Below are 26,654 nucleotides of genomic sequence, written 5' to 3'. Positions count from 1 at the left end.
CAGGGTTAACGGTCAGACAGGTGGGCAGTAGGTGAGTCTGTGTAACTCAACACACACACTTAGGATCAGGCAACAGGTCAGATGGATAGCCGATACACTTGACACTCACACTTGCATGCTCACGAGGGGCCATGCATATGCTAGTGAGGGCCGACTCCAGAGATAGATATTATAAATTAATGGAGGAGACCAGTGATGGAGGGTCCAGGAGACAGTGGGAGACACATGGGGAGAGAGAAAGCGAGAGAGAGAGAGAGAGAAATGAAGGGAGATTGCTAATGCTAACCTCACTTTTGCAGGGCTGTATTGATTTTCATTGGGAAAGCATTATGAAAGCTTTTACATGGACGTGCACTGCAATGGTTATAAAAGATTGAGAATGATGGTGGAAGTATGTGTGTGTGTTCGACCTAGCAATGTTATTGGGAGAAAATTGATGAGAAATGTCAAGAAGTCTTCTAAATCTGAAGAGGGAAAAAAATCTAATTTTTGGGAGATCCTTAAACGGAAAAATGGTTAATTAAGTCACTAAATTATGTTTTGATTCACCTCTAAAAATGGCAGTTTCTTTTAGGGACAGATTTGGGTTTAGAATGGAGTGATTAGAATTAATAATATTAATTGCAGACCAATATAAGGCAATTAGAAGTCCCTATTTAGATTCATGAACATTTTCAATTCTCTCTGTTTCTGCTTTGTTTTCTGATTGTCTCTCTGATCACATTTAATGTCAATTGCTCGATTAAAAGTCATTTAGTGTAAATGCAAGTACACTTGCAGTAAATAACCTCAGTACTGTGTACTTCCCATAAAATTGTGCTGGACATCTGTGAAACTCAAGGCTATAAAAATGACAGAGGATGCTTTTTAGTGGCCAAGTGTAACGTACTGAAAAATGAGAGGTTAATAATTTATAGATGACACATTAGGTTAGTAACACTGATGGCCATGACCAGATGGGAGGTGTTCTCATGTGACCACCACATATCTTTACAACAACAACCATTAGTGCAAGGTTAACTCATTGTGCATCCATATATTCCTTCAGTGAAACTGAATGATAATTGAGAATAGAGAAGATGTGTAAATAGTGTTTACATGTATACCTGACATTTAATCTCATATGTTATATTTCCAAGGGGTCCAAATATGGAGAAGCTTTCTGATTTATTGAAAAGTTATTCATGCAGAGACCTTAATGTCAGCATGAATTGCTGTTTGCTCACAAACCCATTTTATTTCCATAATGTGACATATTTCCAATTGAAACAAGATTTTCAGCTTGTAGAAGAGAATCAATTGGGTGTTAAAAAGGGAGTTTTTTTTAGGGAGTCAGACTGAATTCAAATTTGCTACAACAATGCACAAATAGCTACTTGACTATTGATTAACATTAGCCTAGCCTAAATTAATTTCAGTCATTTTTTTCTTTTGAATAACATGCAATGAAGAATCATTCAATATAAGCAACCACAAATGTGCATTTGGAAAGTACTTGGGGTCAATTGAGACTTAATGTTGATTTTTGGCAATTTTTAATACTAAATAAAGCCTTATGGACACTTACCATCAGCTTACCTCCTGCATTCATGCTGTTTTTCTTTTCAGACTTAAATAATTCTAAAGAGTGAAAGAAAATAGTAAATTTCATTCAAGTAGGTCATATGGATATAAATGCTGGGAAAACACAATTTTATTAAAACATCTTTTTTCATATCTCCGACACAAAGGCTTTGTTTGCCACATCGTAAAAAAATCTGAAATGAGCCAGAGTGTCAAGGCTGTCAGAACTTTGTCATGCACAGTCCTTTTCGCCCGACTGTTTCAACCTCAAAATGAGACACGACAGGAATTCAGGGTATTCCTTACCCATATACTCTCAGACAAGCAGCAACAGAACGAAGAAAACACACACACACACACATTAAGCTGAGATGCAAAGGTATGCATGGAGATGAAAAGTTCCCATCCTCTTGCATCAGTTTCTAGCACAAGATCTAGGCCATGACTCTTTGCTGTTTCTTCTTCTGTGTCCAGACTGGGAACAGAATTTAGTTTGTGTTTTAGTTAGTTTTTTTCTTTGACAAAACTGCAGTCACTTCATTGTCTTTGCAAAAGTAAGTTGTAATATTATGTTTATGTTGTGGATTTAGCTGACTAATCTCATATACTGTACATATAGGATGCATTTGAGTAAACAAAGTGGTTCAGTTAACCGGTATTCCCTTCTTCCAGCTCAAGTAGGTCAATCCCCAATGTACTATGATTGGATTATTAAAATCAATTCTTTCTATATTTGCCTTCTTACAAAAACATTGCTAGTGCATTGTTATTATCCTGCAGTGTTTCTTTTTTCTCCGATCATATTTCATCAACAGTTTTAAATAAAATAATTTAATCACCTCGCCCTTGTTAATGAAAAAAAAAAAAAACTTTGTCAACAAGCATTTTTGTCAGTAATTTTGTTGACTAGATGAATACTGAATGGGAATCCTTTGTAAAAAGATGCTAATGGAATGTTGGAATCAAAATTATTCTTCATCATCTTTCAATGATGCACCATACTTTAGTTCTGCAGCCAAAATATCATCTGGCCAAATGTTTAATGGCTATTATTAGAGATATTCCTGTGCTGGCAGCCCTCTAAAAGCATCAATTCCACACAAAATCACACACACACACACACACACACAGTTAAACAATTAAATACACACACCCTGAGCAGGCTATTAAACAAACAACCCCACACAATAACACACCTCTTTGTTAGCCCTGTGTATTGTGTCTTTAGCACACTGCTGGCATTGAGTGGGAAAGCTCAAGCATTTAGAGTCCCAGTGTCATTTCCTATTCAGCTCTTACTGAATTGCATTCATATTTGAGCCGGCATTAACTCGGCTCTCCGATTCCCTTGTTCCCAGTACTGAAGGTTGTTGTGGGGTGATCCTTTTGTTGTGGTCTGACTGTAGCTCTCTGGTTCTACGGTTACAGTTCAGGGTTACCCCAGTGTCATGAACCAGCCTGAGTATTCATCTTTTATTCAAACACCCCAGGCTGCTTCTGTCACTGCCTGTCAGAGAAAGAGAGATGCATAGTTAAACCCCTGAGTAATTGAAAGAAAAAAAAGAGTTAATAAATATATAATAGGTAATAAATAAATAAAAATAGAAAGATCAGCTATTTTTGACAGATTGAGAGATTATAAGAAGTATTACGGTGTATACAAATACATACAATATAATAAATAGCCTATTAGAGCTGCATGATTCCAGATAAATACTTTTTTTATGCTTATAATAGAGATCAGGATTCTCTCAAGATTCTGAAGAAAAAGTCAGTGATTTACAAAACTTGAACATTAGGCTACTAAATAAAATAACATATATTTCGAGGTTCTGACAAAATGTTCTTTACTCTGTCCATTTAAAAAATGCAATAAATAGTAGAAAGCATGTGAATCAAAATATATCTAAATTAATGGAAGTATGTATCCAATTAACAGTTTACATGGCGTATATAGCTTACACACTTTTAGCTGTCCCTACTTAAAAGGAAACACAGGCAAAGATGAATGAAACATTACAGATGTGTCGGTTTTAAGTTTTTACCCACAAGTATTTATTAATGTATTATTTTGAACAAATTCATTTTTAAACGAATTGGTTGAATGTCGGCTCAAGTCACTAATAAAGGCAGTTACTTTTTCATTGCTTAATCAATTAGTGGCTTTGAATGAATCAGTCGGAAAAAAATCGTTGTCCAAATTTGCCTATATACTATGCCCTAAAAGTATGAGTGTATTTTTTGAGTGTGTAGCAGAAGAGTAGGCAAGCTTTGGGACTTAGGCTACTATTCATCACAGTAATTGCATCTTTAAGGGACCAATCTGTCACTTAGTTTCGTGCATCCTGTCACAGTTTAAAGGCCCACTGAAGTGCCTTGAAACACGCAGCATTATGTGTTGCCGTAATTTCCACTGAATCAGGAAGACAGGGCGGGATATATCGAGCAGCTCCTCCCCTTTTTTTAATAGCCAATAGTGTTTTATTTATATCACAGCAGGGCCAGAGCAGTTGAGCTCGGTAAAGCCGCAGTTTCCTCCTAATCTCCTCCATATCGCTTTAAAAGATTGCATTCTGTGTAGAATTCAAATGGGTCCGATATGTTTTCTGGTATGCGCCGATTCGCGCATATGATCCGCTCTGTGCTATCGTGTCTCTGGACCGGAGCTGCGGCAGTTCGCATGACACTAACATGAAACCAGACTTCCTTTGCCCCAATGGAAAGCATGTATGTACACTGTCTGAATCATTCCCTATCCCCATAGTGCACAATGTGCCATTCACCATGTAGAAAACAGCAAATGTGTGAACACATGACCAATTTTAGCCGCAGCTTCAGCGTCTATATATAATGCAGGGGGTGGGGCACTTCAAATTCTAGAGAGCATTTGATTGGACAGAAAATCTGATAAGAAGCTGAAGTTGGGTTTGCCAGCTGCCATTCAAAGAAAAAGAAGAAGCTTAAATGTGTGTGCAGGAGAACTGTTATAGTGTGACACACATACATGCAAGCTTCTGTGTTTAGCATATTTGATGTGCACTTTTGTAATGAATCACTCAAAATCATTTATTTATTATTTTTATTATCTGCCGTCAGATTATCTAAGATGTCGTTGCCAAAATGCGTTGCTATGGGTTGCTTCTTGTTTCAGACTTAACTGATATTCTGACACCTCGAGTGCTAATGCTTTCTAACTTTATCTGTGCTTTCTAATTCACTATTTATTTTCTTTTTGTTGTCATTTTTAATATATAAAAATATATGTATATAAATACCGCGGTAATTGTTATATTGGAATTACTCCAGAGTGATCGTATCTTTATAAAAGTTCAATGTTGTTGGAGATGAAGTATAATGTAGATAACATTGAATACATTTTTTTTTTTTTCATCAGGTTAGATACTGATTCTTAATCACTCAAACCCCTTACTGTCAGTCTCACATCATGTTTGTAGTTTTTAACACTTTTTATTTGCTCATTCAAAGCGCAATGAGTTGTGGGCAATATTAGCTGTTAGATTGTGCATGGATCTGCACTTCGGTAGACCATCCGGGTATCTTTAGAATACTCTTTTTATATTATATTTTAAATTTGAATACTCAAATTTTTAATACTATTCAGCATGGATATTATGCAAATTGTGACTCAGCAAATCATTAGTTTTTATTCCTGAATGTATCACCGTATTTGAACGAATCAGTTGAATGAATGATTCAATGACTCACTAAATAAAACTAAAGTCATTTGCCGTTTTGGTGGTGCTTAAAAAGTATTTATTCTTTTGAAAAGTCTTCATTTCATACAGCTATTAGCTTTGTCAAATTAAGTTTATACATTACATAACTTTATTAAATAAATATATATGTTAAAACTTACAAATTAATTTCATTTATTATAAGAAGCCTACATATATTTATAATTTTCATAAAGATTTGCAGGCCTTTGTCTCTGAAATTGTCTTTAGTGAAGCTGTCCTTACTTTGACTAAATTATTTGTGTGCTAGAACCGCACATTACATTCAAACACTAATGAGATCACGTTGAAATTCCATATGCACAATGTATCAGTTTGGATAACAAAGAATAAAGGGCACAGTCTTTAATTAGCGTTTTAGTCTGTTTGGACTTGCACACTTAATTATAAGTCTGTAATTAGGGATTTTACCTTGGCTCAACTTTTTCTTGCTGAAAGAAAGCTCAGGAAGGAAAGTAGATAAAAACGGAGAGATGAGGTTTTCTGTCCTCCTTTCATCACATTGTTAGGCCTGCGAACCTGATCATTATATTGGCTCACTAATTCCTGACTTTCCATATATCAATGAACATGACCACCCAAGGGTTTGTTCATGTATGTATAGGTGTATGTCAATCAAATCAAATAAGCTTGTGTTTTTAATTGCTCACTTTTACCGCATTGTACACAATCCATGTGTGAACAGCATGATGATGGGTGAAAGAATAGTGGCTGAATACAGCATTACCGGGAGTCATTGGGTTTGTGAACTACAGTCTTAGAAAGGTTCAGATATACTACTGTGACATTATTCTGCTTCAAACCACAGGCTTTACTCTTTATTTATTTGTTTGTTTTGCGATTTGTATATTTTACTGTTTAAGGCACACTATAGGAGCACTATAGATATAATCTTTTGCTCCTTTTGCTCCTGTTGCAAAAGCGCTTTTCATGTAGAAGAAAAACTACTTGTCGTTCTCCTTGGATACACCACTATACAGTCGTCCGCCCCCCTCCGTCTCACAATGAGTGTGTGGGCAAGTTAGGGCCTGTGGGCCTGTTCCTCTGTGTGTGTGCGTGTGTGTGTGTTAGTGTTTGTGTGTGTGTGATCCCTTACACCTGCCTGTACACGTCGACTGGAAGCCCTCAGAGATAAGGCCTGATGCTTTCCCTACACTGCCCAAGTGTAACAGTGTTCAGAACAACACCCACCACGCTTCAAAGAATGCTAAAAATGTTTGAAAGTAAAGCAACCGAGGCAACACACTTTCTAACCCTGGATCTAAATCCGACACCCTCCCCAATCTGGATCGCACTCACACACAGACACACTCTTTCGGTCTGCTTTTTGATGCGCACACATACAGCAACACCCATAAACACCCATGCACACAACCCGCACACACTCACACGTGGCACCGGCCCCGGGGGAAACAACAGCCGCCTGGGCGAAAATAAAACTCTTCACTCGGTTAGAATTAAATCAAAGCGATGCAAATCAAATGGCCAATTAAAGCCACAAACACGTTTCCTGGGAGATGAAATGCTGACGCCTAATTGGTCGGATAAAAGGGGCAATACATCTAAGAAGACAGACCTGAGAAGGACGTTTTGGAAACGCAGCAATGAGAAGAGAGGGAGACGTGTGTGTGTGTGTGTGTGTGTGTGTGTGTGTGTGTGTGTGTGTGTGTGTGTGTGTGTGTGTGTGTGTGTGTTTGTGTGTGTGTGCGTGTGCGTTTGTGTTGGGAGATTCGCTGAACATAAGTTAGACTGTCAACTCTGTGGGCCGTAAGTGCCTCGTTCTCTTTGTAATTTAGAGCGAGCACTTTGCTAAGCGAAAAGCATAGCGTGAGGTGGAAAGTCTTTTTTTGAAGTTCAACAACACAGTAGTTCTTCAGGCTTCTCACAACAGAGGAGGGATTTTAAAGGCGTCTGTGCTGGAAAAACAGCTAGGAAGAAAGAAAGTGTCTGATGTCTATGCACACACATAAACACGTTCAAGCTGGGGATGGGTCTTCAGTCGCACGACACGGTCAGACAACTCCCGCTGAGATGTCACAGTTGCAGTGTGTGTTTGTGTGGGTGATGACGAGTGAAACAGCTTGTGAGGAGAGGCAAATTCACAGTATTTCACAGAAAGTGGAAATGTCTGATGAATTGATGTGATCAAATAACCAAACAAGGAAATGTCAAAGTAAATTTTGAAATTTACAATTGTTTTGGTTCAGAATTTCAACTGATGGTTGTCAACTTCAACTTCAACTTTCAAACCTCAGCTGTTTTACTTGGTCAACCTTGTGAAACAGAAGTTTACTTTTTATATTGAATATGCACTTGTTGTGTACTTCAAATCTTAAAAGTATATTTTTCAAAAACGACTTGCAGTTTATATTAATGAAGAAAAAAAAACTTAAAGAGAGTACACTTTCATGTATCTTAACACACTTTTAAAGTGCACTTTGCAATAATGTCTTCAAATTAAACGTTTTACTTTAACCCTTTATGTTAAAATACTCAACAGATGTTTACTTCATCCCAATTACAAGCAATATAAACAGCATATATGGTTAATATTTCCTCTTTAGCTTTGTTAGATCACATTTAAAAATTGCAACCTTGTGAGGGAACGGCAGGGGTAGAAACAAAACTCACTTTTTGACTCACACTCTCTCACACTTACACACAATCTCTCTCTCACATACACACACACACACACACACGCACGCACGCACGCACACACACACACACACACACACACACACACACACACTCACTCACTTGTGGTTTATGGGGATTTGTGGTTTACGGGGACTCTCCAAAGGCGTAATGGTTTTACTAATGTACAAACTGTATAATCTATCTCCCTACACTAACCCTACCCCTAAACCTACCAATCAAAGAAAACTTTTGGCCTTTTTTGAATTTCAAAAAACACCATTTAGTATGTTTTTTAAGCCGTTTGGTTTATGAGGACACAGATGTCCTCATAAACCATGTTTACGTTGTAATACCCATGTCATTATACATTTGTGTCCTCATAAACCATAAACAAGAACACACACACACACATACACACACACACACACACAATAACAGCAAGCCCTGACAGGAGGAGGACAGAGTAAAGGTAATCAGGACCTAAAATTTCCACACTTTTATTAGCCCCGGGTCCAGTGGACCCGAACATCCTGTGTGTAATATAAATGTGTAGGGGGGGGTGTACAGTGTGTGGTCATTGAAAATGTGTTCAGATATGTTCTTCACAGAAAATGAGCCAAGGCCAATGAGTCCGAGGTTGAAAAAATAATTAATCGTATCATTTTTCTCTTGATAAAAAATGAAAACGGGTCCTACAGACCCGAAAACCCCAAAATGCAGCGGGTCCACCAGACCCACGAACACTGGCTATGAACACGGGTTTTACAAGGGTTAAAGTATGAACACCTCACAAGGGTTAAAGAACATTTCAAATCATTATGTTTTATAATCTTTTGTCATGCTTTAAAGAAGTACACTTATTCTGAAGTGTTGACTAACGTATTAAAGCACATGTAAAGTACTTAATTGATTATAATTGTGACTGTAGTTTGTTATTCAATACTACTTTTATGTACTAAATTGTAACTTCATCTTTACAAATGAGTAATTAAAAATGTATTTATATATAAATGTATTATTATCTTAGTCCTGTGGGTCAAAAAGCATTCTAACATTCAGTTAATTGCTTTTAATTTGAATTTAAATTATAATGCATTTTCATTTAATGGCAATTAACATGCAATTAAGTATCTAAAAATCACTTTTAGTTTCCTAATCCCTATTTTGTTCTCTCCTTTTTTTTCTTTTTTTTTAAATGTTGGGTTTTCATGTTTTATGGGGACTTTCCATAGACATAATGATTTTTATACTGTACAAACTGTATATTCTATCCCCCTACACTAACCCTACTCCTAAACCTACTCATCACAGAAAAGCATCTGCCTTTTTACATTAAAAAATGCTGTTTCCATCATGGGGACCAAAAAATGGCCCCACAAGTACAAGGATTTCAGATATTGCCATCTTTGTGAGTGCATTTTGTCCCCATTATGTGGGCTACAATTGTTTATTGCTTCTAAATGGATTGATTTTTTTTTTCCCTTTCCTGTGTTGGGTATTTCCAGAGGCAGTACTAAAAACTGTCTTTTCTATTCTAAGCTTCTTAGGTTAGTGATACTAACCTTTTTAGCCTTATGTAGCATCAGATTCAGTCTCCATCAGGCCACTATCGCTGACCTGATCCTTGTTTATATATCACCATTCCTTAAAATACAGTGGTTGTGGCAGCTTTGGTGTTTCATAAGAAAACATGGCAGCTTTCTCCCTTAGGAGCGCTGTGAGCCATCAGTTATATTCGGATCTGATAAAGCGCACAGTATGATATTCCACATAACATTTGTTTGAGCTGCAGACTAGTGGTTTGACACGTTGAGCTGTGGTTTTCGTGTGAGAAATGTGGGTTCGAATCTGATGTGTATTGATTCTATCCTCATCATTTTAAGTTATCTGTCTACTTTCTCTCCCAGTAACATGGTGAAAAATATACAATATACAGACAACTGTATATTTACAATATATAACAGATACTTGAGACATAATAATCAAGTTCCAAACGGATGTTCAGGAGGAGCATGTTCATCTAATTCTGCTAATCATGCCACGAAGGATATATACACAGCTGCTTATCTCACTCCTCTGATAATTCTTCTGGCATCTCTCCACCACCCAGACTCCACCTTCATTTTTATAATTAAATACGTCCGGGACGTGGGGGTGGACTCAAGCCCCTTTATTGTGGACAGCAAATCCTTCATCACACTCAAGGATATGATGAACATTTGAACTCATGAAATTGATGTTTACAACAACCTGGTCTTTAAAGAGAGGTGCCTATATTGTCAGGTGTCTTTATGATGGTTTATGCTGATCGTTATAACTCTGGATTGGGTTTTATTAAAGTGCAGAGTGATTTAATGTTTGCGTTTAAAGGTCTGAATATTTTATTGCCTAAAACGACAGATGGAGAGAGAAAAAAAACAGTAGCAGAGGGAAAGGAGAGCTGAGCACTGCTTTGAAACTGTAGCTTGTCAAGTTATACTTTTGGAAAAGTAGTTAGCTACTCTATAATACCTTTTTTGAAATATGTATTTTTTTTATTTATTTTTTTAAACGATGAACTTCAGCATTTGACAGATTTATTTACACTAAATTACATGAATAAAGCTAGAAAACAACATAATTTATATTAAAAACATAGTGACCAACAGTGACATTTAGCAAAATATTACTACAAATATTAAAAGGTAATTTTATATATGGCTAGAAAATGAAAAATTGTCACTCAGACATCTGCGCATGGACACACACACAAAAAAAAAATATATATCAAAGGCATTTAACAAAATATTGTTTGAGAAATTATTGCTATAAATATTATCATTTAATATTGTGTATGACAAACGAAAATACTGCATTGACACAAATGTGAATCGTTTTATTGAACTGGTGCATATAAATAAATTGTTCAGTTTATAAAATAAATGCACACAAACCCAAATTCTCCGTTTGAGATACAGAGAAAGAAGATATTTATCCAACGCCTCAATTTGTTGAGTGTTTTGTACATTAAACCACTACTTGTTGGAAAAAGTCACTTGTATCTGCAAGCAGTTTTGAAAACAGCAGAAATACTGTCAGTCTGAAAAAAAATGGATCTTAACTTTGCAGTGTTGCTACTTTTAGTTAGCTACTTCCTGACACTAGATGTTAATTATGCCTCGGTCACAGAAAGGGCCTATTCTCACAGTGGACGTCATGAGATGAACCTAGATGATGAAGGCTTCACAGAGATGAGCGATTGCGTCTGAGAGGAACTGAGAATGGGGGGCGGACTGAATGAGTGTAGTGTGTACTGTTAATAACACCCCTCTGTGTCACACGCATACACACACTGATGTTATTGTCACAGCAACCACAGCATGTCGTGAGACATTCGGTGTAAATTTATGTGTGTCACAGGGGTGTGTTCACTGTCTGGGCCACTGAGTAGGTGTGTGCGAATTTATAGTTTCGTGTTCAGAGACTGTCCAAATCGCATGATTTCGGATTTATCATCTCGTCATGTGACAGGTTTCTGACAGGAAATTGTGTGTGCATTTGTTAAATGGCAAAACTGCATGTAGCATAACTGATTAAAAATGTTGTATATAGCATGAGCTCATCTTCTCGTGAAAATAACTCACCCGGCACGGGACATACTTATACAGCTCATTATACACACATTGTAAGACATCCTTATTCACTTCATTGTGTATTTTTCTGTGTCTGTAACAGAACTGCATTGTTTGGTTGCTGGTCAGTATAAAATGGACAATGGGGGACGGTGTGTTTGTGTGCATGTGTGTGTGGGTGTATCTTTTCGTCACAAGTGGGTATTCATTAAAATTCAGTGTCTCACCATATATACCCAGACACACATGTGAAATTCACAACACACACACACATATTTAGCTGAAGCATCCTGTTTACTACGTAAAGCACAATGGAGACTTTTATGTGGAAGTCTGAGACGATGATGAGGGGAAAGCCATAAATATCACCTCCACATTCATACAGTGCTTGCTAACATTGGGACACCCTCATTAAGTAAGCCTTGTTTTCAGAGAAACAAACCAGAGAGACACAGAGACGTCTGTCAGACATGCACCTAATCATTATATTTTATTCAGTCAAAGCCCAATCACGTATGGATTAGTTTGCCCTCCCCTCAGGAGCTTAATCCGTCCCAAACGCTGTGTGGTTGGTTAAACAGCTTTGCTTCAGACGATGCTCTTTGGTTCCTCTAGGAATTATGTGCTTACACTTGTTTGACTTTGACTCAACTGTGGCTCTGACTGGAGTCAGGTGTCTGACTTCATTAAACTAATTATAATAATGAAAACTCACTGCAAGGTCAAGGAATATGATTATTATTATTTATCACTAATTAAAGCACTTGAAAGAAGTCTGCATTTATTTGATTAAATATAGTAAAAACAGTCATATTGTGAAATATTTAAAATAGCTGTTTTGCATCATATTTAAAATGTAATTTATTCATGTGATGTCAAAGCTGAAATTTCAGCATTATAACTCCAGTCTTCAGTGTTTGAAATGATTCCAATATGCAGATTTGGTCCTCAATATGTTTAATATTTTGTAGAAACCATGATTTGTTTTCAGGATTCTTTATTGAATAGAAAGTTCAAAAGAAATAAAAAAAAAAAAAAATCACCTTTGATCAATTTAATGCTTTCTTGCTGAATAAAAGTATTACTTTCTATTAAAAAAAAAATCTTACTGACCCAAACTTTTGTACTAGTGAAAAAAAACCTATACCAAAATTGTAAATACATTTATTTCATTAAGTATACTACAAAGCATTAACATATTTCCTGACATATCGCTTGATACTTACTGATAGAAATATTATAATATAGTATAAACTTTATGTGGATGACTTCTTTATTGCACAATTCATTTTTCTTAATATTAAGACGAAAATGTGTTAGTTCTAATAGTTCTATTTTAGCACAATCAAATATATATATCTTTATTTGGACCTCAGCTCTATTTATGGATAACTAAAGTGCATTAAGAACAAAACTAGTTGTTCCAATTTAGTATACCAAAAGTACAATTGCAGGGTATTTATATTAAGTACAAACATATGTAAAATTTAAGTTTTAGTATATATATTTTTCACTAGGGCTGTTTTATCCTTTATAATAATAATTTAATTTTCAAATAAACAACAACATTAAACATATATTATTATTATTATTATTTAGATATTGGTCAACTTTTAAATGATTACAAATAATTTGTAAATCGCTGTCAGTGTGAATGCCCCTTAAGAAAGACTAAGTGAGTATGCCAATATTATGCTGACATCATGGCAGATTTTGAATTTTGAAACTCTTTAATTAATAGTCAGCCAAAAGGATCCAAGATTTTGAATTGTGCTCATGTAATTTCTCAGTCCCTATCCTCTATTCTCCTCATCATTTCTTGTCCACTCTGTCAGTAAAAATGTCAAAAATAAGATTTTAAAAGGTATAAAACTTATACGAATCAAAATATATAGCAGACCTATGTATATGTATATGTATATGTATATGTATATGTATATGTATATGGGCTATAATTACCCACAATTAAAGAACATATAGGAAAAAACTGATGTCATTCCATTCACAGCATGCTTGAGAAATTGACAGTGCTTAACTTCAGCCACTGAGCGGCACTAGTGCCCGTCTTCCTCTTTGACTTTGTGTTGCAGTCAGTCGATGACCCCTCTGCAACAGTTAATGTGCGCTAATCCACGCTTGTATATCTCTGTGTTTGTGTGAGTGTATACTAGCGCAACCACTTCTTACCTCTGTTTGCTCTCTGCTCTTCTCACGACACTCTCCACCTCTCTCTTTCTCTCTCTCTCTCTCTCTCCCTCCTTGTCTCTCTCTCTCTCTCTCTCTCTCTCTGCAGTGCCTCTTTCACTGCATGGTGATTATTATTCCTCACACAGACTCACACTGCTGATACTCAGATACTGCTGAGCAGCCCTGTAAATCACCTGGAGCCGAAAGAGAGGAAGAAAGAGAAAGAGAGAGAGGATGAGAGATATACAGAGAGAGATGAGAGAATTCAAGGTGGGCTGAATGAACCAAAGAGGTTCAAACAGCAAGGGAATTGCGGGATGAAAAAGGGATGAGAGTTATGGATGAAGAGGAGAAACAAGGGAAAAGGAAGAGAGCAGAAAGAATGAGTGAGTGAGAGGGGGAGCGTGAGTGTAAAATGCTGCAGTTAGAGCGAGCCGTGGTGCAGGATGATCATCGGGAGTATCTGTCACGCTATTGCAGAACACATACGCATCTCTGTGACCTTTATTCCGCCGCAGAAACGGGAGTCCTGCACACACTCGCTTATCCTTCTCATGTCATTGAGCAGGAGACGTACAGGAAATTGTAAATGATGTGTGTGTCTGTCCGTCTATCGCCGTCCTACACAAACTTACTCTTGTCAGTTTGCCACCTGCTTGTATTAATAACTGTCAGTGTTTGCTGCTGTTACACACACACACGGGTGAAATTGTTTTCCACAGGACAAGCATATGAGTGGATACTAAACTAAAGCAAACACACAACGACAAAGTGTCTCTCAGTGTGTGTGCAATTTTACATCCTACTTTAACGCCTTTAAGTCCCACATTTGTAAATGCTTGGTGTATTGCTGGCTTTTGGGCAGACACTGCTATTTCATAAAAATTTAATGCTCAGAGGTTGCTCTTTCATAGATCAGGACAAAATAAAATTCTGTAAAAAACAATTTCTCAATATCTTGTTGTTCTAAAGCCATATGACTTTCTTCATAAAATTAGGAAATGTTTTTGTTGCTTGCACAATACTATGTTATGACCTCCAAACACATTTATCATGGTTCAAGGTTTTGTAAACTAATATATTTCCACATTGCCTCACATAACCATCTCCATATCTATGGCTTTTCTGATGTGGTAAACTTGCTTGATAGCGCACCTGATACAGCACTGCACACTCAGGTCCGAGTTCTTGAAACAAGAGTCACAAAAAAAAGAGCCCAATGACTTGTAGAGGCAAAAATGGCATGGTTGCTTCAGCGGATGCATTTCTTATTATTTCATGTTTGCTTTTGTGCACTGTCAGATAAGTTCAGGGAAGGGTTTAGTGTAGATGGTATGTTATCTTCAAACACAATTAACATTTTAGGGCCAATCGCTGGACATATTTCCAATAATATGCTCCTAACCCACACTTGAATGCCATTGGCTCATTCAGTAGTCAGTCTTTGATGGGAGGTGAAGCGGCCATGTGATTCATAAAGAAGAGTCTTCTTTGAATAAAGTGAGTCAGAATGATTCATTCACTGAATAAAATTCTTTCAAAAACACCACTGAACAAAACACAAAGAGTAAGCATGCATCATATCATTGTTTCTCTTTGAGTATTACAGAGATTTATTTTTTGGTTGAACTATCCCTTGGAGGCCTCAATCTTTTAAGAGTTTGATTAGAAATGTTTGAGTTTGCATTGAAATCCTTGGTTTTTGATTAGAGACTTTGAACTGGGCAACATTCTGAGATATTGTTGAGAACTTTTGCTCTCTAGGATAGAGATTGTAGAGAGAATACATTTGTGACTTTTCTACAAATTGGGAACAGAATAGACTTGAGCAGAATATTAATAATAGAGAAAAATTATAATTCTGACCAAAATGCTAATTAATCATTTACGGAATAAGGGCAGTTTGTACACACTAATCGTGAATAAAACTGATTCCGCGGTTAATGGCGGAGGATTGAGGGGCTCTTATGTGCTGTTTGAGTGATGTCACTAATTGAATGTACTTATAGTTGGAACACACTATAGATCCATATCCAAATCAACTCGCCTGAATTATTCATTGTATGCGGCATGCCCTTTCAATATGCAGAGTCATGGAACGCAGAGGAGAGGCTAAGCACTAATTAATCAGGCCTCATTAATTTCCTTTGAGCCGTCAGGTAAGAGTGTTTCTCTCTAATTATGTTGATGACTGCGGAAAGCAGACACACATACACACACACTCGGGTCTGATATCTCACAAACAAGATTGTTAGATGTGCATGCACACCGGTGTAGATGTGGACACACACACACACATGCACACAAAGGCAGGCAGGCGGTGATGCACACCTGGTTTAACAGACAGTCACATCATTAAACATACACAGACTCAGTTGGATGTCATGCTGGAAAGGGAAAGGAAATGGCCTGTGTCAGATTAAAGGGTTGGTTTTTAATGTTTGCCGTCAAAGTCCATTAATATTCTATCAGCTCTGTTTCTGCTGCTGGTGCACTGACTGGACCCCAGCCAAGACCCAAACACACACACACAAACATCCAAAAGCCCAACCTTTGTGACTTTAGCCAGACTCTGCTTTTCACACACATCCACACAGCCAAACCTCTGTGTCTTTAGCCAAACTTCTCTCACAAACACAAACAACCACAAAGCCAAAAGCTCAACCTCTGTGACTGATGCGCTCTCAGTTTCTGTCTCCCACGCAAATGTTATGCCATCATATTGCGACAATATGGCATAGCATGTGTGATACAAATGTAGAAACTCATATTATTGTTCTGTAAAACCTCCTATTTTTCATGGGTAGCAGTTTGACATGATATACAGGTGCAGCTTCTGAATATGCATTACATATGCATATTAAAGATCCCCAGAGGAACATTTTATTACTTGAATGCTTCTCATTTGTGGCTCAGAAGAGAGTGGATTTCCACATTATTCTTCATTCGTGTATAAGTTTTGTTTCAGATGTACACTACCATTTAAAAGTTTGGGGTCAGTACGATTTTGTAATGCTTTTGAAAGAGGTTTATTATACGCTCACCAAGGCTGCATTTACTTGATAAAAAATACAGAAACATAAAAACAGTAATAAATATTATTACAATTTATTTTAAAATGTAATGTAATGGCAAAGCTGAATTTTCAATGTCCCTTAGAATATGCTGATTTGGTGCTAAAGAAACATTTCTAATTATTGATATAGTATTGTTTTTTTTGTTTTGTTTTTTCAGGATTATTCATTGAATAGATAGATCAGAATTTATGTGAAATAGATCTCTAACCTTATAAATGTCTTTAGTGTCACTTTTGACAATTTAATGCATCCTTGCTAAATATAAAAATATAAAAGCATTCATTTCTTTTTAAATCTCACTCACCTCAAACTTTTGAACAGTAGTTTTTTCATCATAAAGAGACATTAAACATAATTGAGAAAATTGTTGACAGTAATGTAAAATTAATATTGCATAATATTAAATGGCACCGCTCAGATTTGGTCTTTGAAGAATTTAATAATATATGTTCTTATTGAAATATATTGAATGCCCTTTTCTGACACTTGAGATTACAGTAGTCCTTTTCTCAGAAGAAAAATCAGAGAAGCAGGAGATTTAAGTAACAGCTCCATTTATTCACCATTTAAACTCACTTAAAAGAAACAACAATGTTAAAAAGATCTAATTCTTTGTTGTATCCTTCCTATAAGAGACCTTCACCCACAGGTTAGCAAGGTTTTAATTGAAAGCATTTAAAATAGATAATACATAACGACAGTGAGAATCACTCTAAAACTATAAGCGTAAAGATGACAGTTTAGAACAATGGCTCGTCATTTGTCAAGGAAACCGCGTCAAACCTTAAAACAAATGTTTTATCACTTTCTCACACTCATAATAGGGCTGATTACGCTGTTTCTCAGCCAAATAGGCAACTAAAGTTGAATCTGTGGAGCTTTTAGAACAACCTATTGCATTACTCGTGAAACCTCAAAAATGAGAAGGTGATTCTCAATTCAGTGGGTAATTTGTAGCAACCCTTCAGGGCCTGAAGTTCAGGCAATTGTGTGGATATAATGATGCTCTACAATGAAATGTTCTTTATGAGCTATGTTCTTTAGTTACTGGTTTAAGTGCAGATATTGTTCTTAAATATGAACTTATTTAATCTTCATCAAACAAATCAAATGCAGCCATTAGTGTAAATGTGGGCTTGGGTAATCAGTATACAGTGGCACATAAGCCAGCAGTGCTTGGCAATTCAACATAAAATCCGCCGTAATCTGATTGGTTCCACTGTGTCGATAAGACAATGCAGCAAACAGGCTTATATTCCCACCCATGTTATTGAGCCTCTAGACCCACCCTCGTACAGTTAAATGAGTCAACCGTGTACAGTTTTCATAGAAAGCAACTGGTTTCACTGAATTAACATGGATGTGGGCCAACAGTGTACTAGTAGAGTTTGACTGGAAGTGTGGCCTTGACATGCATTCCTGGTCTCAAACAGCACAGCATAGTGCAAGCAATGGTACGGTTGGTTGCTATGATTTCTGTAATGTCAAAAACACAGACGGTGTCACTGAATACAGTCATAAAGATGGAAAGATCGAATGGACTAGTGTGCATGAATATGAAACCACAAAAAAAATGAAGTCTGCATTTTCTGCATGTCTCTGTGTGAATGAATGGCACAGTTTCATCTACAACACATACCGAAGCATGCAGGACATGGACATTATGGAGATAGGGTCTCAGAAACTCAAATATATTTGCTACAACCCTCCGAAATAAAAGTTTGGTTAAACTTAAAAAAGATTATGATAGAAATATTACCATTATACGTTATTATTTTGTCTAGTCCAAAATAAACAAGAATCGGCACACTGCCACTTCTGCTCCCAAGGATTTATTAAAATGAACAACGTTTCGACCCAAAAGTTCTTCGTCAGGCAAGAAACAATCATAGAAAGGTACAATTTATTTCAGTGTGAGCCATCTCACCTGACCTCATTAGTGAACTAATTACCCAATCATACAATGCAATAACGACCTAATCAAACACAAATGTAACCACTAAAGCATAAAAAACCCAGAAAAACAAACCACAGAAAAATACAGAAAAATATCCAACATGATATATAAAAAAAAAATAATAATAATAATTTTAAAATAAAAAGTTATACACAAAGAATGTTCACAAGAAAAGTTTCAAATCAAACGCCATATTCAAACCTTTTGGAGAAAGAGTATTAAGTGAATGTATATAAAAGGCTTCCCTCTGTAGTAAGATCTTAGTAATGTCACCACCCCTTCTCTTACTAGTTCTATACCGAAGTAGCGAAGAGTTGACAAACTGTGTTTAAAAACATTGAAATGAACAGCAATGGGGTTCTTTTGGTCATTCAAACGTATATTACTTCTATGTTCTGCAATGCGCGTTTTCAAACAACGCTGCGTTTTACCTATATATGTATGCTAAACCACATGGGCATTTGATCATATACATTACGTTTTTGGTGTTACGCGAAATTATTCCCTTAAATTTTAACTGTCTTTTTTTTTTTAACATCCCCCGAATGAGGATGGCTAAAAGTGTGACATTTATTTGTGAAATTACATTGTCTAGTGCAATGTACTTCTCAAAAGAATAATAACAATAAAACAAAACACTTTATTAAAAAGTTTTTTATTGAATATCACACATCAATTTTTTGTATGTTGTAATTTAACTTGTAAACATCTTTTTTTCTTTCTTTTTTTTGCCAGTAAATGAAAGGAGTTGTTCAAACAACAACAAAAAAGCAAAAATCATAAGGCACTATTATTGTTAAAAAAATAACAAATTATTAGCTGAATCAATGTAATTTGAATGCAATGAAAGTCACATTGGATAAAAGCGTCTGCCATATGCATAGAAAATGTTGACGTCATCAGTGAAAGTTCACAATGCTGTTTATTATGCTGTATATGACTGTATATGATTCAGTGGTCAGTTACATTTTATGATTTCCATGCAGCATTGTTTTCCCCTGCTGTTTATTTTCAGAAAAGACCTACAACCCATTTCTGGGTCGCTATGCACCAATTGAGAAACCACTTATATAATGCATCTGTAACTGCACAATGTTTCTCTCTCTAGCGTACAGGAGAGCTGTGCTCAATGTCTGAGTTAGACCCTAGGAGATCCCTTTCTTAATTGAAAGGCAGACATTCCGAGAAAAGTGAGGAGTGGAGTTAGTAAACGAGGGTGGAGATTATGGGTCAATAAAACAGCGTTCCACTGAGACTTCCAGCAAGGGTCAAGGGCACTGCATTGATTGGCTCAGCATAAAGCTGAGTAAAGTGTGTGTGTGCACTCTCTTTATGTGCCTCCAGAGATACACACAGAGAAAAGAGTACAACGAAGAAAAGTACAAAGACAATATTAAAGATTCAAGGATCTTCTAGGAATGACTGTATGCGTAACCATCAAATTATTATTATGCTCCCGACCCGATACAACACAGAATCATTTTATAATGCAACATGCAGAATACTTTACATAATAAAAAGCAGACAGTATGTGTGGTCCCTCAAAACCTCTCAAGTGTCAGGACCATGTCAGACATCAGCTCGCAGACAAAACAGATGATTTGTTCTATTAATGTTCATTTGTCGCTTGCTACATTTGACACCTGACACCCATAAAGACTGATTCATCACCCTCTCCCTTCTCCGTTACGATTCCACTTCCCCCCAGTGAAAAATGAAACCATCAGTTAATTACGGTGTTCATTTAGCGCACTCTCTCGCTCCCGTTCTCTCTCTCTCTCTCTTTTCATATAGCCTTGATTAAGGCAGACACCGGTGCATATAAAAATGCTTCTTATAAGGCAGGTCTCCTAACAGCTGTCAGTCATCGCTCCAGTAGACACCGAAGGGACAATGTGGGACTCGTTTGCTTGGCTAGACTTTCTTCCTTCGGTTTCAAACAGCCTGAACTGGACTTTATGATTTTGTTGGAGACTTTGAATGTGCTGATTTGCTGGTGTGAGATTAGGTTGGGGAGATGGAGTCATACCCATATAGATGAGGCCATAAAACACATGCTATAAAGTATTCCACAGGGTGTAATAAAATGTGTTTTTTTCTTATTATATGTGCAACAAAAGTTTTACATTTTCTTCAGAACATGTGAGTGGTGCTTGCTCATGTCAAACTTGCCGCCATTATGCTAGGATTGTTGCAGGGTTATCATTATCTAAAGCTAAAACTAAAACTATTACAAACAGTTTGTTAACTGCAATAAAGCTGAAATAAAATCAAGTCAAGTCACGTCATGTTTATTTTTATAGCACTTAATAAAGCAGGGTGAGAGTGATTTCACCAAGTACCACATGTTCCTGGATCAAGTCAAGTCAAGTCAAGTATATTTGTATAGCGCTTTTCACAATACAGATTGTATCAAAGCAGCTTCACAGTATTAAATAAAAATAATACAACAAGGTTTGTTTCTAGTGGAATTTATTGATTGATAAAATTAAATTAAATATCCCCAAAATATCCCCAACTGAGCAAGCCAAAGGCAACAGTGGCAAGGAACCGAAAAACTCCATCAAGTGACCTAATGGTGACCTGAAACTCCATCAGGTGACCTAATGGAGAAAAAAAAAAAACCTTGGGAGAACCCATGGCTCAGTCGGGGGCCAGTTCTCCTCTGGCATTTATGACCTAGAGGCCGGATTGTAGTTTGAACTGTAAGATTAAAAGTATTATATGAATGCCTGGCTGAAGAGATGCGTCTTTAATCTAGTTTTAAACTGGGAGAGCGAGTCTGAGCAACGAACAGTATCAGGAAGGCTATTCCAGAGTTTTGGAGCTAAATGTGAAAATGCTCTCCCTCCTTTGGTGGATCTGGATATCCTAGGTACTGTATGACCAAAAGCCTCGAATTTAGTGATCTTAAAGAGCGCGATGGATTATAGGGTGATAGAAGATCCGTTAAATAGACTGGAGCTAAGCCGTTTAGGGCTTTATAAGTCAGTAGCAATACCTTGTAATTAATACGGAACTTTATAGGTAGCCAATGTAGTGATGATAAAATCGGTGTTATATGATCAAATTTTCTTGATCTAGTAAGAACTCTAGCGGCTGCATTTTGGACTAACTGTAGCTTGTTTATTGAGGATGCAGGACAACCAGCTAATAAAGCATTACAGTAATCTAGTCTCAAGGTCATGAATGCATGAACTAACTTTTCTGCATCAGAAACTGATAGCATATTACGTCTTTGTTGATCCTGGGACATCTTTCCAATCAACCAATCAGATTTGAGGGACAAGTTTACAGTTTATGTCAAGTGTAGGCTTAGAACCAGGGTGAGGTGCTTCAACATCAGTGTTATTCACCTATCATTTCCCTCTGATTTTAGGGAAAAGTTATGGGTAGGGTTTGGTTTAGGGGTAGGGATAGGGTGAGGACTAAATTTTGGGACAGGAATGTTATTCCAAGATCAACAAAATATGTTGATCCAGGAACATGTCTTACTTGGCAAAATCACGGTGACCCATAAAGCAGCTCTCCGGTATGTTCTGACCTCATAGACTGAACGGAAGAAATGAACCAAAGATTTCCATGTCAAAAAAGATGGAGCCTCAGAACAAACCTACCTATTATGTATTCACTATGGACCAATGATAGTTCAAAGGTGTTATCCAGCCTGAGCAAACTCCCGAAGCGAACTCCAAAGGAACTACACTTTGGCCTGATTTTGTTCTGAATGACGTCACACCAGTTTATCCTTCAGTTTCGCTTGAAGTATATCAGGACCTTAACTGAAATAACTGAAGTTGAAGCAATACAATTACTAACTGGAAATAAATAAAAACTAAAACTGAAATAAATGAAACCAAAATAGTAATAATTAAAAACTAATAAAAAGGATAACTACAAGTTTGACTAAAATGAAAACTGAAAATAAAAATAAATAAAAGCAAATTAAAAATATTGATAACAACTATAATAGTCAATAAATAACAAAAAAGAGCCCTCCAGTCTTTGTGATAATCAGGTGCCATTGCTTAGTATAATGATACTGTATACATGTTTATTTATTGAGTCTCAATGAGAGATCATTGTGAAATCAGATCAATCAAATGTCTTATACAGATAATCCTTATTGACGTAATACCTACCATCACCTATCATGTTTTAATCTCATGTCTCTCTGTGTCTCTCCAGCCTCTCAGAAGAGTGACATTTTCTGTGGTGAGTCAAGCTCCGGATCAAGGCTGCTATGATAGTGGGGTGGAGGACTCTGAGACCCCGAGCAGCAAGAGCTCCTCTGGACCCAGACTGGGATCTTTACCACTGCCTGAGGACGGATATGAAAGGACGACACCAGAAGGGAGCGTAGGCGAGGAGGAGCATGTGGAAAATGGTAAAAAGTCATCTGTGGGAAAGGTCTGAGACCACAAAGTGAAAAATGACGTGCTTTTCAGAATTTCAAAGTAGGCTATGTCGGGTTTTTCGTTTTTTTTTTTTTTTTTCGTTTATGTCTTTCGCTTTAAAGGGATTGTTAGCCCAAAAATGAAAATTCAAAAGAATATATTTTGACTGTTGGTAACCAAACAGTCACCATTGACCTTTAATTGCATGGACAAAACACACTGAGACATTTCTCAAAATATCTTCTTTTATGCTTCACAGAAGAATCTAAGTCGTACAGGTTTGGAATGACATGAAGCTGTTATTAATGAAAGAAATTCCATTTTTGGGTGAAATATATTATATTATTAATAATTATGAAAAATAAGTATTATGTTTTTTTCACTGTTTCGTTGCACATACATATACAAAAATCCATCATGATAACACGCGTGACAAAAAAAAAATGCTATAAATATGAAACAACCTAAGATGTAACAGAAAACCCAAATGTACTAATCTGATAACAAAAACTAACAAGAAACATTACTATTTAAATAAAATGCCATCAAATGTAAAGTCTCAAAGCAGGGGATTGTGGGAATATAATTTTCACTGTAAATTATAAGATCATTCTTACTTCCAAAGTTTAACAGTATTTTACTGTAAAATTACTTCAAATGTCCTATAGATCTATTTCCACCATATACAGTAAAAGGGAACTTGCCATTAACCAATTAACAGGTTTTAACATCCAATTTTTGCAGTATTTTACCATTGAAATTACATTTTTTACAGTGAGGTTCAAAATACCATTTTTTCTTCTAATTCAATACCACATTGTTACCATTACAAATTATGTTCTTAGCAACTGAAGAATTAACATTTTTAACATTTTCTTAGTATTTGGTTTGTTCTCATTTTGGTTCGGTTTGTCCTCCTTTGCATTTTTTAAAGCAGTAAATTACAGCAGTACTCAACCTGACACGAACATGGTCCCAGACCTTAGGACGCCACTGTAGATAGACATTCATTCATTCTCCAGGGACATCACGAGTGTCTAAAACTTGACAGTCTGAACAAAAAATGTTGAACTATGACCTGCGCATATTTCAGTTGAGACAGTTCCCTGACAGGATATCCTAAAACAGCCTCTGTCTCTGTTCCTCAGACCCCAGGCAGCTCCCTGACGTGGCTCTGACAGGAAAGTGCACGCGAGAGTGTGATGAGTTTGGTCACTCTGACACCTGCTGGATGCCCGTGCAACCGTCACCACGAAGACGCATGGAAACACCCCAACTCTCCACCTTCGCCTCGCCCGGCGATAACAACAACAACACGGAGGACGACAGCGACCGAGAGGAAGACGGAGACGGGGGTACGGATAAAAGCAGCGGAGGAAGCGAGGAGGTCCGGGATTCGCTTGCAAACGGAGATCCACTCGGAACTCTCAGCCGCCGGGACCGGAACAGGAACATGGGCGACCACAACCGTAATCTCCTGAATCGTAAAATGACCTCGGCGTCCTATGACACGTTCAGCAGCGCCGGCTTTGGCCGTCGTCTAGAAGAAGAAGACTCACACACCCCAGAGGTCATACCCCTTACGAGGACGGGGGGCGACTATAAGACCAGCTCGTGCCTCACTCTGTCTCGCAGGGAAGTGTACCTGTGAGCTCCAGCCAACCCCTCACGCCACGGAACCGGCCTGAGCAACTTCACGACATCGGAGCAGGAGGATCATTAAGAGACTAGTGCATACCTGTTCAAAACAGGCATCTTCTCCTTGCCAAAAAAATCATCATTAATTCATATCTCTAGATGCAAAATATCAAAGTTGAGGAGAAAAAAAAGTGAATCGTTTATTCTTTCATAAACTTGGTCGGACTTTGTGAATGGCAAACACTTGCATGTTAGGGCTCCCGTAGATAGGGGGCGATGTGGGGATTGATGGACAAAATCCGGTTACCGACCACAGAAATGGATGCGATTGCGGCACATTATGGAAATAAAACCATGTAGCATCAGGAAAAAGGAAATCCTAACCAATCATATTTTAATCTAAGTAGTTTCCTGTTGCTGAGCCGGTACAGTTATTTAATTACAGTCAGACTAGTCATGTAAATGCTTTCATCTCAGACTTTTAGAGAAAAATAAGAACAAAAAAAATCTGGTCATCCATTTTTATAATTTGTAAAGCTACTTGTTTTCCTGATTTTTTTTTTTTTTTACAGATATGGGAATATACTACAGCTCTCATTAGTGCTTCAGAATTTTCGGATATTTTCACAATGACTGTTACATTACCATCCCATCAGACCTCAGAGTTTAAATCAGCCAATTAAATCATGCGACACATGTGCACAGCACAAAAACATGCACACACGGAGATACATGTCTATATCCATTTAGTGCAGATGTGTGTACAAGTGTGTATGTACTGTATAAACAGACATGTTTGGCATACCTGAGGCTTTTTTAAGAAACGGTTTTTTGAAAGTAGATGTAGCATTTTTGCCTGCTTGATCTTCAACTAGTATATAAGACACTGAAGTGTATTTGAATAACTTAATCATTTGTGTAAAGTGCATACACAGGGGCATTAAACAATGTTTAGATACATCTATACTATACTATAAACAACAAATATACTGTATCTCATCCCTTTTAAGTAGAGCTCATATGTAAACCAAATTTCTTTAAAGGCAACACTGCATGACGATAAGCTAATGCTTATTTTGTTAAATAAGAAAGAATCCGATTTTGTTGTTTTTCTGAGGACATGACCTCGTTAGGAGGAGCGTGTTTGAGTGTGTGTGAATGCAAAGCGAGGTCGGTGCGCAAAAGTCGCAGAGGAGAGCTAGATCTTTAATTTAGCCTGAAATGACACACACAGTGTAGTTGTTCAAATACCTGTATTACAGTTCAAACGAATCAAATGAGTCTTTGTTAATCAGCCTCGTCCAGGTCTTCGCCACATTTGGCATCTCATCAAGCCTCTGGAATTTTCAAAATTGAGTTTAGGAATGACATTTTTAGCTCTTGTTATGCGTTGTAAGTACAATCTGATTGATAAGAACAAATTGACATGTATTTCACCAACTCTCAGGAAACTTGAGATTCAGTGTGTGTCCTCGGCTTTAGTCTGCGCTCCGATTTGTCCTCACAAGGCCATACATTTGGGGAGCCTGTTTTCTCGCCCTTTCCCTTTTTCAGACACAACGCACCTGGCGACGGTTCCCGAAGTGTGTGCGTGTTTCCTGGCTTCCCATGGCGAGAATCGCAGACTCATCCCTTTCACTTCACGGAACAGCCTTGGGTCTGGAGCGGGACTGGTGGACTCCAGTCCATCTATGCCAAAATCTGTCCAGTTTTTCTGGCTTTACTGGAAGCACTGGTGCACAAACTTACCTAAAAAAAAAAAAAAAGACTAGCCCAGAACCTGTGGTTCAGTGCCTGGATGAGAGGAAAGTGTTGAACTGGCCTACACAGGG

The 26,654-nt window shown here is 37.2% G+C and overlaps 1 protein-coding gene across 1 annotated transcript in view; it reads left to right on the top strand.

The window, feature by feature from the left end:
- Positions 1-25,309, top strand: part of pcdh7a (protocadherin 7a) — a 31,704-nt gene extending 6,395 nt beyond the window's left edge. Inside the window, exons 3-4 of the mRNA XM_084097927.1 lie at positions 22,976-23,174; positions 24,333-25,309. Of these exons, the coding sequence (XP_083954053.1) occupies positions 22,976-23,174; positions 24,333-24,835 (702 nt within the window). The 3' untranslated portion in view covers positions 24,836-25,309. The remainder of the gene's footprint in view (positions 1-22,975; positions 23,175-24,332) is intronic.
- The last annotated feature ends 1,345 nt before the right edge of the window (positions 25,310-26,654 follow it).

This window comes from Abramis brama (genome assembly GCF_963993115.1).
Source record: "Abramis brama genome assembly, chromosome: 2".
NCBI lineage: Eukaryota > Metazoa > Chordata > Actinopteri > Cypriniformes > Leuciscidae > Abramis > Abramis brama.
This window is presented reverse-complemented; position numbering and strand designations above follow the sequence as displayed.